This window comes from Microtus pennsylvanicus, chromosome 2 (genome assembly GCF_037038515.1).
Source record: "Microtus pennsylvanicus isolate mMicPen1 chromosome 2, mMicPen1.hap1, whole genome shotgun sequence".
NCBI lineage: Eukaryota > Metazoa > Chordata > Mammalia > Rodentia > Cricetidae > Microtus > Microtus pennsylvanicus.
Window position 1 is genome coordinate 99,393,954 of NC_134580.1, and position 13,722 is coordinate 99,407,675.

General features: G+C 48.1%; 1 protein-coding gene across 3 annotated transcripts in view; it reads right to left on the reverse strand.

Annotated features, from left to right (window-relative positions):
* Window positions 1-1,767: 1,767 nt before the first annotated feature.
* Tgm5 (transglutaminase 5) overlaps window positions 1,768-13,722 on the reverse strand; it is a 33,294-nt gene continuing 21,339 nt past the window's right edge. For all 3 annotated transcript variants that reach the window (XM_075963790.1, XM_075963788.1, XM_075963791.1), the window contains 7 exons: window positions 9,062-9,200; window positions 8,323-8,426; window positions 7,978-8,217; window positions 4,537-4,902; window positions 3,875-4,035; window positions 2,054-2,187; window positions 1,768-1,921 (listed from right to left, as the gene is read on the reverse strand). In XM_075963790.1, the coding sequence (XP_075819905.1) occupies window positions 1,768-1,921; window positions 2,054-2,187; window positions 3,875-4,035; window positions 4,537-4,902; window positions 7,978-8,217; window positions 8,323-8,426; window positions 9,062-9,200 (1,298 nt within the window). The remainder of the gene's footprint in view (window positions 1,922-2,053; window positions 2,188-3,874; window positions 4,036-4,536; window positions 4,903-7,977; window positions 8,218-8,322; window positions 8,427-9,061; window positions 9,201-13,722) is intronic.

The following is a 13,722-nucleotide window of genomic DNA, read 5'->3' on the forward strand; positions in this document are numbered from 1 at the left end:
AGCGCTGGCCTGGCCCTTCGCATATACTCAGTGCCAGCCTGCCTGAGGGCCTCGGGCCTGGAAGAAACTCAGTAGCCATTTGTTGAGCGAGCTGATGAGTGTGGTGTTGACAAGACTCACGCACGAGTCTGAGGCTGCGCAGCTAAAACTTCCCAAGTTCTTCAGAGGTCACCCTCTCTGTCTGAGGCGCCTCTCCGCGGTGTTTTCCTTAAACGATTTCTTGTTGTTGCCATGCAGTAATTATAGGCTAAGATAATTGTAGGTTCCTTCCAGCTGTGCCACCAGCTTCTCAGCTGACTCTCCCACAGCGCAATCAGCTTACTGGTAATTCCCACCACACCCCTTCTCTCCCTCTGATTAACGACATTGACCCTTTTGTTTACGTGTAATGGAAGTCGTTAACTTCTTTATTTAATGTCTGTGTATTTACTAGGACACCTGTCTTAGCCAGGTCGCCGGTGCCTGGAGGGCAGGAGCATCGTGCCCGTCTCTGGCAGCAGACTGGGAAAGGCGCTGCAGAGCTGTTTTGTGTTCAGTGGTGCAGACAGGGCAGGGTGTGCGTGAGCGTCAACATGAGCTGCAGCAGGTATGAAGCCCTGAGTTGTGTCAGTGCCCCCCAAATGCCCACCCCTTTGTACTAGCAGTTGGCTTTTCCTTCCTGACTGCCAGCCAACAGCAGGCCTCCAGGAGCACAAACGCACTGGTGGCATCGGATGGAGAGGCGAGGACTGTGTGTATTGAAGAATGGCTTCAGGGTCACATGGGGGCATATCTAAGGAAGGGCCAGGGCAAGAGATAACCTGGGCCTTTTCTCGCTCCTTGTGACAAGAAATTGAGACAGAACCTGGTATCTTAATACACTTTGGGACTTTTGCTCTTCGACCTGGATTGTGACAGGCACCTACTTAGTGTCTGTCTTCCATGTTCCCACCGGAATGTAGGCTCCACAATGCCAGGGCCTCTGCTTTATTTGCTATCTCATCTCTTACACTCGGAGCGGTATTTGCACTGGACACTCAGTAAATCCTTCTTGAATGAGTGAATGGGCTCAGACACTGAGGCAGCAGGAAGCTCCTAGCCACTGAAGGGCCGGGGGAGCTCTGCAGAGAAAGTGATGATTACTCTCGGTGGAGCAGATGACCGAAAGGAACGAAGCTTATTGATACTGTTTGGTCATCACACCGACAAAGCGACAGTGAGCTGCTAAAGCTTGTCTTCCCTTGACCTCTGTGCCAAATCGCACTTCTGTAGGATGCCATAGAGTCCTGGCCAGTTTCATGCTATCTCTGGCATGTCCATCGCTGTCCGAGTCTGTGAAGCCTTGAGTTTAAAATCCACGCTACTACCGTAGCTCAGAGTTTGTTTTATTTTTCTTTAAAAAATTTACATTTAAACTGGGTTGTGGTGGTGCACGCCTTTAAGCCCAGCACTTGGGAGGCAGAGGCGGGCAGATCTCTGTGAGTTCAAGGCCAGCCTGGTCTACAGAGTGAGTTCCAGGACAGGCTCCAAAGCTACAGAGAAACCCTGTCTCAAAAAAACAAACAAAAAAAAAGAAGAAAGAAAGAAAAAGAAAAAAATTTACATTTATTTGTCTTTACTGCATGTGTATGAATTTTTTTTCTGCATGCGTTTTGGTTGGGTCCCTGCAGCTGGGGTCACAGATGATCATGAGTCACCATGTGAGGGCTGGGAAATCTAACCCGAGTTCTTTGCAAAAGCAGCCCATGCTCTCCTTGCTGAGCTGTCTCTCCAGCCCCACCTCAGGGTTTATACACCGGTGTCAACGTATACATTCTTGTAACCCTTGATGTCTTTAAACTTATTGCTCCTCAGATTAGCTTGGATCTGCCTTTGGCCACTCTTGAAAGGCACCGTCTTCAGAGTGATGCTGGCTTTGTGATGGGGTTTGAGGACTCCGATGCTGCAACAGAGAACAAAGAATGTCAGCAAACTCTTTCCTCCTGGCTTCTTGCACTCTGCTCTCCCCTGTCCTGAGTCCACCCTTGGGCAGCAGGATGCCATGGGAGGGAAGCCTGGGTGCTCCTGCACTTACAGAACCCTCTGCTGCTTCTTAAAGAGACCGCTTCCTTCCAAGGTCAGCACACAGTCCTCGACTGGCTCTGAGAGTGGGTTTGAAAAGACCACCTGGACGGTGAGTGGCTGATTCACAAGGGCTGCTCCTAGCACCTAAACAGAGACCCCGGCCAGAAAGAGGCAGTTAGTCGTCACCCGCCAGTTCACCAAATGTTAAGGAGCTGTTTAGGCTTGTAGCTGTCAGAATGCGCCATCCCCAAATGTGCCATCCCCAAATGCGCCACTCTGGCCTCGGGATTATTTTGAGTTGAATCAATAAGAAGGAACAAAAAATGCTTTCTGGTTTCTATCCTAAAGGTATACATTTACAAAGGTGTCTCCCTTCTCCTTCCTTTTGCCCGGAAGGTCAAAGTTCATCACTGAGACATGGATCTCTGTGCTGGTTGGGTTTTTGTCAATTTGATAAAAACTAGAGTTTCTGAGGAGTTGCTTTTATCATATTGGCCTGTGAGCAAGTCTGTGGTGGCGTTTTCTTGGTCAATGTGGGAGGGTTTAGCTCACGGTGAGAGGTACCATTCTTAGGCAGGTGCTCCTGGTTGTATAAGAAAGCAAGATGAGCAAGCTGTGGGTGGCAAGCCAGTAAGCAACACCCCTTCTTGGTTCCTGATTCTATGTGAGTTCCTTCCCTGAGTTCTCTCAATGACCAGTACACCCTTTCTTCCCCAGGTTGGTGTTGGCCAGTGTTTGAGTCCAGCAACAGAGAAGCACACTGATGACGAGTCCCTCATCAGCCCAGAGATAGCACTGAAGAATCTCCATGACACGATTGCCCCCCATGCCCTTCTTCCCTTGGGTTCCCATACATTTGCCTTCTTGTATTCTGTTACCCCTAGAAACTCAAGGCCCCTCCCATCTCTTCTTGCTTCTCTCAAAATGTATTGCTCCTTCACTAAGATACTGTTTACATCTGCTGGAGACTTTGAAGTGCTGTCAATAGGGCCTCATAGCCTCTCTTGGTGGAGATCCAGGAGATGGGTTAGACCCCGGAGACGGCCTTGCAGAAAAAGAACTCCCAATCTCTTTTCCTCTCAGAAAGGCCACAGAGCGCCAGAGGCCCTGTCATCTACTTTTCTCTTTCAACACTTCAGGCAGAAGCCCAGTGGATTTGCTCAAGGACACACAGCCAGAAAATATCAAGTCAAATGGCCTTGAGGTGGGCTTCACTGAGCCACTGGCTTCTGGACTGCTGCCATGTTTGCCCCTGGAAGGTCAACACAGGAAGCAGCACAAGAAAAGTTCTCTGAGTCTATGGCCTGAACTCAAGGATCCACACTATAGTAGTTTAACTGTAATTGGCCCCAATAAGATCATAGGGAGAGGCACTGTTAGGAGGTGTGGCTTTGCTGGAGAAGGTGTGGCCTTGTTGGAGGAAGCCAGTCACTGTGGAGACCAGCTTTGAGGCCTCATGTGTACTTGAGTCATGCCCAGTGAGACAGACCACTTCTTGTTGCCTGAGCAAGATGCAGAAATCTCGGCTACTGTTCCAGCACCGTGTCTGCCTGCACGCCGCCATGTCCCACCGTGATGATGATGGACTGAACCTCTAAACTGTAAGCCACTCAGTTAAATGTCCTTTATAAGAGTTGCCGTGGTCATGGTTTCTCTCCACAGCAGTAGAAACCTAACTAAGACATACACAAAAGGCTTCTAATAGTACCAGGAAATGAAGACCCCTCAATAAGCTGCTCCCTTCTGGGGGTCCCAGAATGAGTTAAGAAGGGATGTCCTCCCGAACAGGCCTGCTGCCCCAGGACCATTTTAAGGGCCCCCTTTTGCCTACATTAATCATGATGCCCGGGAAGGTCAGGGTGATGATCTTGTTCACCAGGATTTTCTCAGGACTGCTTTTCTCTTCACCTAGGGCGCTGATGCGGATTAGCTTGTCCGTTGACAGATACTGGCTGTACTGGGAGTAGAGGATTTTGCAAGGGTAGGTCTTTTCTAGGGAGAAAAGACAAGAAGGAAGAGGTAAGCATGGCTGAGAAAGCCAGATGGGCCACAGCTGGATCTGATGGTTCTATGGAGAAGAGGGAGCCAGGGTTCACCCAGTTTTGCTGAAGCAGAAACTAACCTTTCAGATGGGAAACCTGCAGTTAAGAAAGGCAGTATAAACCGGGCGGTGGGAGTGCACACCTTTAATCCCAGCACTTGAGAGGCAGAAGCAAGTGGATCTCTGAGAGTTCAAGGACAGCCTAGTCTACAAAGGGAATTCCAGAACCTCCAGAGCTACAAAGAGAAACCCTATCTTGAAACCACTTCTCCCCCAAAGCCAATATAGGTTGCCAAGAATCATTCCTAGGTCCAAAGTCTAGATGACTCCAAAGCTCAGGGTTTCACCAACAGATGGGCTGCTTTCCTCAGGGGTCAGCAGGAGGAAGGAAGGAGGGGAGAGAAGAAGGAAAAGAGGGAAGAGAAAGGGGGGCAGGAGAACTATGCATGTACCTTCTTCAGGGAACAGTGTAATGAATGCGACATCCTGCCAGAATGGGGCCAGGGGACTGCCATCGTGCAACAGAGACTGGGCACTCAAATTGAGCTTGAGATCCTTGAACTGAGGTGACAGGTTGACAGCCAACAGGACAAAGTTTATGTCTTGGCCCATGTTGGGTGGGTCAAGCAGCTCAAACTTCAGAGAGACCTGGATGACATCGCTGGGTCGAAGGGAAGGTGTATCCAGGCTCCTAGGACTATCTTGCCTTCGTGACGTGGAGCTGAAGGAATTTGAGTCTCCTTGATGGGGTCCTGGAGCCCTTCCAGCCTTTAGCTTCTGTAGAGCCTTTAGAAACACCTGTCTCTCTTGAAGGGAACCTAGAAGGGTAGATGGGAAACAGTATCAGCATGGCCAGGCTGACCCAGGAGGTAAGCCTTAGCTGAACATTCTGCCCTCAGCACCTCCACCAACAAGACTAAAGATGCAAAATCAGTGGAGCACAACCACCTGTAGCTCCGGCTCTAAGGGATCGAACGCTTTCTTCTGGCCTTTGAGAGTACCCACCCACCCACGCACATACGTACACATAAATAAACAGAAAACAAATCTTTATAAAATCAATAGTGAATTATCAGAACAGAAATTAAGAAAGCAATCTAATTTTTATTTAGCCTTTCAAGAAATAACAATACTTAGGAATAAATTTAATCAAATAGGTAAAAGATCTCTATAATGAAAATTATAAAATATTGATGAAAGAAATTGAAGATAGTAGAAAAAAGTGGGAGGGTATCTCATGTTATGGGCTGGAAGAACAGTATTATTTAAAAAGTCCATACTAAGACCCCTTCAGAGACTGTGGAGTTCGACCAGATTCACTCAGAAGTCATGGGAATGACCATCAACAACACTAGGAGCATCCTAATGTCCTCTGATCGTGTGGCTCTTACATTTAATGACATGAAGAACATGCAAGAGGCCTTCAAAGGGACCAAGAAAGGCACTATCTGCCTTATCCCTTAATGGTCATCTTTCTGTCTAATGGGAAGAAGGAAATCCTTCGTGATGAAGGTAGTCCTTGGTGATGAAGGACCATGAGATCAAGCAGCCAGTGTTCCATGCAGACTTCATTAAGAGAATAGCGATGAAGCAGGAGGCGGCTGGAAGACTCTCCTTCCTATATGTCGACCTCCATAGTGTGGCATGCCATTGAGTTTGGAGGGTAGATACTTAGGTGGCATCTTAAGTCTCCAGAGGTGAAGACCCCAAATGGAGCCTATGGGTACTCTAACTATGCCTTCCCCCATACTGGTAGTCAATGGAATGTACCCCTGGCTATCCACCACTTCTACTTGAGTTATATCCAGTCTCTCCCTTGATGGATGGAATCATGGATGTGTAAAACCCCTGTTACCACCCTAACCTTGGCGCATGGTACCTCCAATCTGAGGCTCCAACATCCCCTTTGCTCCTGTAGTTGAGGCCAAGGTCACAGAAATAGCTGCTAGTGCCTATTACAACTCAGGCAACCCACATAATGGCTACATGAACAGCCTCCATCACCACCCTACTACCCCGCAGAAGACAAGAATACCCAGTAGACCCTGTCCAACTCCCTGCCTCCTTCTCCCATGATCTTTCCTGGGTTTTCCACGGGTCTGCACCTGGGACTCAGGGAGTCCAGGGAGAGCCATGTCCTCCCCAAGTTCTGATTATAAACAGTTACCTCTGGTATGCTTGCTGATGGAAGGGCAGGCTCCAGGCTCCTGGCCTCTGAGAAACACCTCCCAGATGCCCAAGCTAGCCCAGCCCATGGTGCTGAGTTCCCTTCACAGAGTCCACTCCTTCCCCATATCAGTCCCTCGGTCTGGTGGATTTGCACTGTACCTCGTGGGCTCATTAGACTAGTCACATGTCCAGGGCCCAGTCTGGCCATATTGCCATTCACCCCTGCTGTGTGTGGCCCTGGAAGGCCACTGACCCAGCAGGCTATCAGTCAGGCTCTGGCCTCTCATACTTACCCAGATACCCTTGTCCTTCCTTGTTCCTTCCTTAGCCTCCAGCTTTGGGAGTTGTACCCTGAGATCCCAGGGGTTGGTAGCATCAGAGGAAAGGCCACTGTGGCTAGGAGTCCTGCTATTTTCTAGAAATTATTTCCCTGCTCCACTCTCTTTTATAAGGGCCTTCTCCTAGAGAGTGGCAGAATGCGTGTTTGTCCTATTGGGCCCTATGGTCAATGGTGTGTGACTGTAACCTGCCACCTACCCCACCCCTGGATGCTTCATGCTCCTGGTCGCATGAAGATTCACCATTGCTTGTTCCTGTATGAATAGAATTCCCTACTCATTTGAAAAAATCCAGTTAATGTAAAATAAACCCTGTTTGTACCGTGATGTGTTTGCTGCAACTGTGAAATGGTAAAAATGAAGTAAGTGGTCAACAATGTCCGTATAACCCAGAATGATCTATGTAGTCAATGGAATTCCTATCAAAGCACTCCTTTAATCCCAACACTCAGGAGGCAGAGGCAGGCAGCTCTCTGTAAGTTCAAGGCCAGCCTGGTCCACAGAGTGAGTTCCAGTACAGGCCCAAAAGATACAGAAAAATGCTGTCTTGACAAACAAAACAAAACAAAAAAAGACCAAAAAAACAAAAGCAAAGTAAAAGGTATTACACTCCCTGGCTTCAAAATGTATCAGTGAGTCACAGTGAAGACCCCGATTCTGGTCCTCAGGGATGTGAATCTTTGCTTGACTTCCCAGAAGTTCATCTGGCAGGTGGCTGTCCAGGACTTCCCACCTGGTAACATGGTCTCTCCTTTGGCCTTTCTGACTTGGATGAGAAGCCCCTGACAGGACTATCACCTCGGCATCACCATTTGGTCCTGCTGGTCCCATGTGTATGAGGGTGAATGCTGATCTTCGGAAGTGTGAATGCTGGCTGGTGATCTAGCCTGTCTCTTAAACACTCAACCAAACACAATTAACTAAACGTTAAGTTAAATGAACGAAATCTACCAATAGTTTACTAAGTCGACCACCATCTTGGGTAGAAAGCTGAGCTTTGAGAAGCTGGGAGAACTCATGTTGTGTTGGCGGATGTCTATACATGGCTGATTTGTTGGTCTAGGACATATTGTAGATACGAACATACTGGAGGGAGGTCTCTGGCTGAGCTTTGAGAAGCTGGGAAAACTCATGTTGTGTTGGCAGATGTCTATATATGGCTGACTAGTAGATATGAACATACTGGAGGGAGGTCTCTGGCCTGTGGGACATGAGGTGATGGTGGATAGAAGTAAGGCAGTGGGAACACCCTGACAGGATCCGTGCAACTGAATGACTAAGGAGGAAAACCTGGGTCTTGCCCTGTGTCATGGCCTCTGACTTCCCGGGTTACGGCAGGGGATGGTACCCTGAACTCAGGCTCTCAGGGAGGCTGCTCGACGGTACCTTCTTCATACTTGTAGCTCTCTGTGACATCATCACGCTCATCACTCTGGATGCTCTTAGTACTGATAAAGTTCCCAACAGTGGCCGTGTCCCGGTGAAGTTTCTGCTCCTTCCCTCCATAGACAAGCCAAGACATGCAGTCAGCATTCACCATAGAAAACGCAAACGGTGTGTCATAGTTTAGATCCACTTCCCCCTCTTTGATGGCTTTGACAGAAGCTGGGCCACAGCAGTAGAGACCTGAAGGAAAATGGGGAGGAAGGTTCTGGTAGATAGTATGTGGTGGACCAGACACTGGGGCAGGTCTGTGAGGGTGGGTCCTGACTCCTGTCTAGAGAGCCTCACCATTGCTGGTTTCCTGCGGTGTCGCATCCAGCACTTGCCAGCCTCCGTATCCAGGAGGCAGGTCCTTCCGTGCCATCCAGCACTCATCCCACACGTGGAAATTCCTAAGGAAGAGGCCAGGGGAGTTGGTGTTAAATACACCTAAGACAGGGCTATCTTGCTTGCTTCCTTTCTAGACCGACAAGGATAAGCAGGTGAACTGGCTACAGAAAGACAGACTCGCAGGGCTTAAGTGTCTTTGGGGAAGGAAAGACAGATCTTCCTCTTGTGAGCCTTTGTCTGCAAAGCATCTCTCTGCTGACTGTGTGAACAGTGAACGCTTCCAGTTTACTAAAGTTACAATTCCTCTAGGATCTCTCACAGGGTGCCTCGTGGCTCCTTTCCTCTGTCTCTGTCTCTCTCTCTCTCTCTGCCTCTGTCGCTCTGTCTGTCTCTCTCTATGTGTGTACCACAGAGGCAGCCTTAGTCTTTGCCACATCCACAAGTGATATGTCAGGCTTCTGTGGTCAACCCTTAGGCTATGAGAAGAAAGAGGAAAAGGGGGACCTCAACTCCCATCTAACAGCATTGGTGATGTGAGGATTCTAAACCCTTAGTTGTTTTCTATTCTGCTGTCTCTCAGCCCTGGGAAGCAGGAGGATGTGGGGGCATAGGCTGAGCACAGTCCTGCCCTATTTCCTGCTTGTGCTTTTGGCTCAGATCTGTGGCTCAAGAAATAGGCGGAGAGGTTGTCTCTCACCAGACGGTATCCTTCTTCATATTCTCCAAAATCCTGCCTGTGTTATCATAATACTCATCGATGATCAGGTTCCGATCCGTGTCATGGCCGGAGTCAAAGTTGGTGATCACACGGGTGGGGATCCCCAGGCACCTCATCACTGCAGAAAGACAGAGAAAGCACCAGTGTGCTGTAGATCCTAGATCTAGCAAAAGCATCCATCTGGGATCTGCAAGAGCAGACAGGGACCATCTGAGACGCTACACTGAGGGCAATTCCCTCTCTCTTCTCATGGGACGACTGTTGCAAAGGTTATGTTGGGCTGATCTGACAGGCTTTGCTGGAGCTGAGAGAGTCTAGCAAGTTGTCCTATCTGCTGTTTGTGCCAGCAGGGTGGGGCAGCCACACCTCTCTGTTGGCAAGTCTTGGAGACTTGACTCAGCCTCACTCCTGGCCTGGCCTCAAGTCTCCCATCTTCAAACAAAAGAGTGGGATTCTGTTTCTTCCTGTCGTTAGGATTATTGCTGAGACCGTCGGATCGTCAGGCAAAGGTTTCTGCAGCTTGGAATTCCCTTTATTCTTGGCGATACTCTGTCAGAAAGCTCTCTAGGAAAAGGAGGACAACTTGTGACACAAGCTCAGAAAAGTGAGTGTGTCCCTGGTAAAAAGAATTCCTGGAAAGAGGTAGAATGTTGTCCTTATTCCCCAGGGATGTCCGTTTCCTTGGCCAGCTAACTTCTTTTCTTGTTTTCTGCTGCGACCCCCATTCTGTGCTCTTTCAAGTGAGGGACCCCTCATCCCAGCTCCCAGCTCACCACTAATTCACTCCGAGGACGGCTGTCCCCTGGTGCCCAGCGGTGTTGACCTGCCTAGCTCAAGACTAATAATTGCTAGGATCCAGCAGCAAGGCTCTGGGCTGCCTGTTTCAGCTCCACTCTTCTCAAGAGAGCTCTGGTTAGGATCTGCTATTGTGATTACTTCCATTCTAATGACAGAGACGAAGAACAATGAGCAGCCTCGACCAGAAGTCACCCAGCTCGCCAGACACAGGCTCTCACTCAAGCTGTGGCTTCACTGCCAGGCTTGTGCTCATCGGTAGCATACTGAGTTCAAACAATCCAGTGTTCCCCACATCTCACAGCCTTCCCTGCTACTTTATACCCGCCGCGTTTCTATATTATATTTCTAGTGGTGCATATTCTCCGAAATTTAGTGGACTTCCAGTATTTCTCCTATTGTAAATAATGGTGATGGATGTATTTGCAGATCAATCCCTTCTTATTCCTTGGGACTGACTCTAAGAAGCCAATGACTGAGTAAAAATACATACATACATACACATATATATATTCTGAATATTTAATTTAAAAATAGTTTTTAGTTTACATTTTCTTTTTTTAGACATGATCTCATCACATCGCCCAGGCTAGCCTTGAGTTTATGGATATGTGTCACCAACCCCAACCTTCTTTTTTTATTATTATTTAAAAAAAAAAACTACCTTTTTTCATTTTACATACCAATCCCAGTTCCCATTCCCTCCCTAACCCCAATCTTCTGTTTTGTGGTACCGAGGACTGAACTCAGGGTCTCGCTTTTGTTAGGCGAATATTTTATCAGGCGCTACAGCCTGGCTTCTGTTTTAAATCTTGAGGCAGTGTCTCGTCAAGTTACTCAAGTTGACCTTGAACTCACGCTGTAGCCCAGGCAAGCTTCGAACTTGTGATCTCCCTGCTTCAGCCTCTGAAGTAACTGAGATTACAGGTCTGAGCCAATAGTCCTGGCTAGGCTCCTTAGTAGTTTGAGACATGACTCTCTAGTCAGGGAAGGGGGACACCCCTGGAGGTGACCTTGTCTGGGGAGGAGAGAAGCCCAAAAGGAAGTCTTGAATTCTCCCTTGAGTGGTATATCTGAACACAGCCAAAATAAACTAGGACAAGCAGTGGGCAGTCCCGATAAGTGTGTAGAAGGTGGGGGTTACACAGGACACCTTCAGAGAAGAACATGACGTAGAAATGTGGCAAGAACGGAGTTCTGTGTGGGCACACTTATGCTAAAAGTGTGGTCAGGAAGGCGGATGCCACTCACAGCAGCAAGAGAGCGTGCCAAGGCAGGACAGCAGGCAGAGAACAGAGAGCAGCCTCCTCCCTTTTCCACTCTGACCAGGGCCCCTCAAAGTGTCAGTGCTGGCGCCGACTCCTGATAGCTGTGGCCTGATAGGCCTTTTCCCACCCTAACACATGGTTCGTAATTGTTTGTTTATGAGTCTGCCTTCCTAAGGGCAAAGAGTATGTTACTCATCTTTACTATTGCACAGCCATTAATAACATAGGGCAAGGCCTAACGTGCAGATACTTGCTGCATGGATGGATGGATGGATGGATGGGTGGATGGGTGGATGGGTGGATGGATGGATGGATGGATGGGTGGATGGATGGGTGGATGGATGGATGGATGGGTGGATGATGCCTGCTCTAATGATTTCTGATTTCAGCACACACTGTCATAATGGCTGTGTATACCCTGGGCACCAAACTCGCCAGGCTCTAGAGCACAGTGGTGGATTTATACTGATCTACTCTTGCCTGACTTATCCTTATGAGAGGACTGAGGAGGGCTACATTATTGCAGCGGGACAGAATGAAGCCAAATAAACGCAAATAGTTTCTCTTCCTCTCCTTGAGTTAAATACCAAATGTTTGTAAAGGCTGCTGTCATCTAAGAAAGGCTCACACTACAGTCTGGATCTTTTATTGCCTACAGAGTTTAGTTCAGACTCTTTAGACTGGCCTTAGGCTCACAGGTACCTATCACCAAATCCAGTCACACTGGAGACAAACCCAGGGCCGTCCTCCTTCTGGGCAAGGACTTCTTCCTCTTCTTCCTGTGGGTTAGGGATTGAACCTGGGGCTTTACCCATACTACACAAGTGTTCTACCACTAAGCTTCAGCATAATCTCACTTTCTAACCCAGGCTGGCCTTTCGCCTCTAGATATTCTCCTGCCTCAGCCTCCTAACTGCTGATTATAGCTGGAGCCACTACGCTGGCCGGAAGGGTTGCTCACATAGAGTGTGGCATGCAAGGCGACACACCTGAAGCTGGAGAGGTGGAGTCAGGAGGAGGAGTCGGGTCAGGATTCAGGCTCATGGTTCTCTAATCCCTTCCTTGCTCTAACTACGAGCTCCACCCTTGCCACTTGACTGGGCATCCTAACCACCTGTGATCTCAATGTACCTTCGCCTTTGAAGTTTCTCTGACTGCTCTAGGTCACGTTAGCCTCCCACTTACGCTGTCAACACAGTTCCAATCAACCTACACGCTTTAGCACCAGATTAAGCGCTCTGTAATTTGACATCTCTATCTTATCTCGTTGGCCAGATTACAAGTAACCTCAAAGTGAGGCTTCCATCAGATACGTCACTTGTCTTTCTTCATTCCTAGCACAGTGCCGGGAAGAGAACAGACTCATTCACTTCCTGTTAAATAAATTGCCTTCAGCTTGAGAACGAGGTTGTCTACTGACTATCAGTTCTGGCAACTCTCAATCTGACATGACATTGAGGAGACTCTTCCAGTGACAAATTTGTGGGGTTTGAATCTCATGAAAGAGAGACCTATGTGGGCATTTTGTGTGCGTACACACACATGTCTTCATACTCAGACAATGGCAATTGGGCAAAGATAGAGTTTCAGTTAGGAAGAGACTTCAGAGTTCCCAAAGTATATTACAGCACACTCCGTGCCTGATACTGAGAGCTACGATCAACGCTTCTACGCAGTTAAAGTGATTACATTTAAATGTGATGATCTCTGCCACCTTTTCATTTATGTCTGGATGCTTTCAGTTTCCAAATGATAAAAATATGACTCCCAGCTCCCCCTCTCATATAGTCAAGTGTCCTTTATAAACACCATGATGGTAACGCTTTGCCCTTTCAGACAGCTTCATCATAAGGTCATCGTTCAACTATTCTCTTACACCAATAATAGTAACAGAAGAAAATCATGTTTGTTTCCTCATTTATACTAGATTCTTGGGTAACATTTTTGTTATTTTGTTGCTTTGCTTGGGCTTTTGTTTGTTTCATTGTTTGCTTTGTTGTCACCGAGTCTGTAGTCTGACTGGTTGCCAACTCGTGGGCTCAAGTGATCCTCCTGTGTTAGCCTCTCGAGGAACGGAGACTACCGTGTTCTTAACTCTTCGTGGTATCTGTTACACATACAGGCATGTAATCCAGTTTTTACGTTAATACCATAGCCTTCTAGCCTTATATTAGGGCCACGCCCTACCAAAAAACCAACGTTTCTATTTTCTTGTTTACTTACTTGAATGTGTGGTGTACGTCTGTATGTGTGTAGGTTCATGTGTTACCATATGCACACCTGTACACATGTGGAGGCTAGAAAGGGTGTCGGGTGTCCTCTTCTGCCACTCTCTGCCTATTCTGAGGCAGGGTATCTCCCTGACCCCTGGGATCATGTTTTCTCAGCGAGACTGCAAGCTAGCAAGCCCCAGTGACCCTTCTCTCTTAATCTTGCTCAAATCCGGGCTTCCAGCAGTACACAGGGCACATCTGGGTTCTAATGTGGGCACTGGGAGGCACGCTCTGGTCCTCAGGGCTGTACAGGAAGCATTTTTAACTGGGGCACTATTTCTCCAGCTTCCCACATAATTTTTTT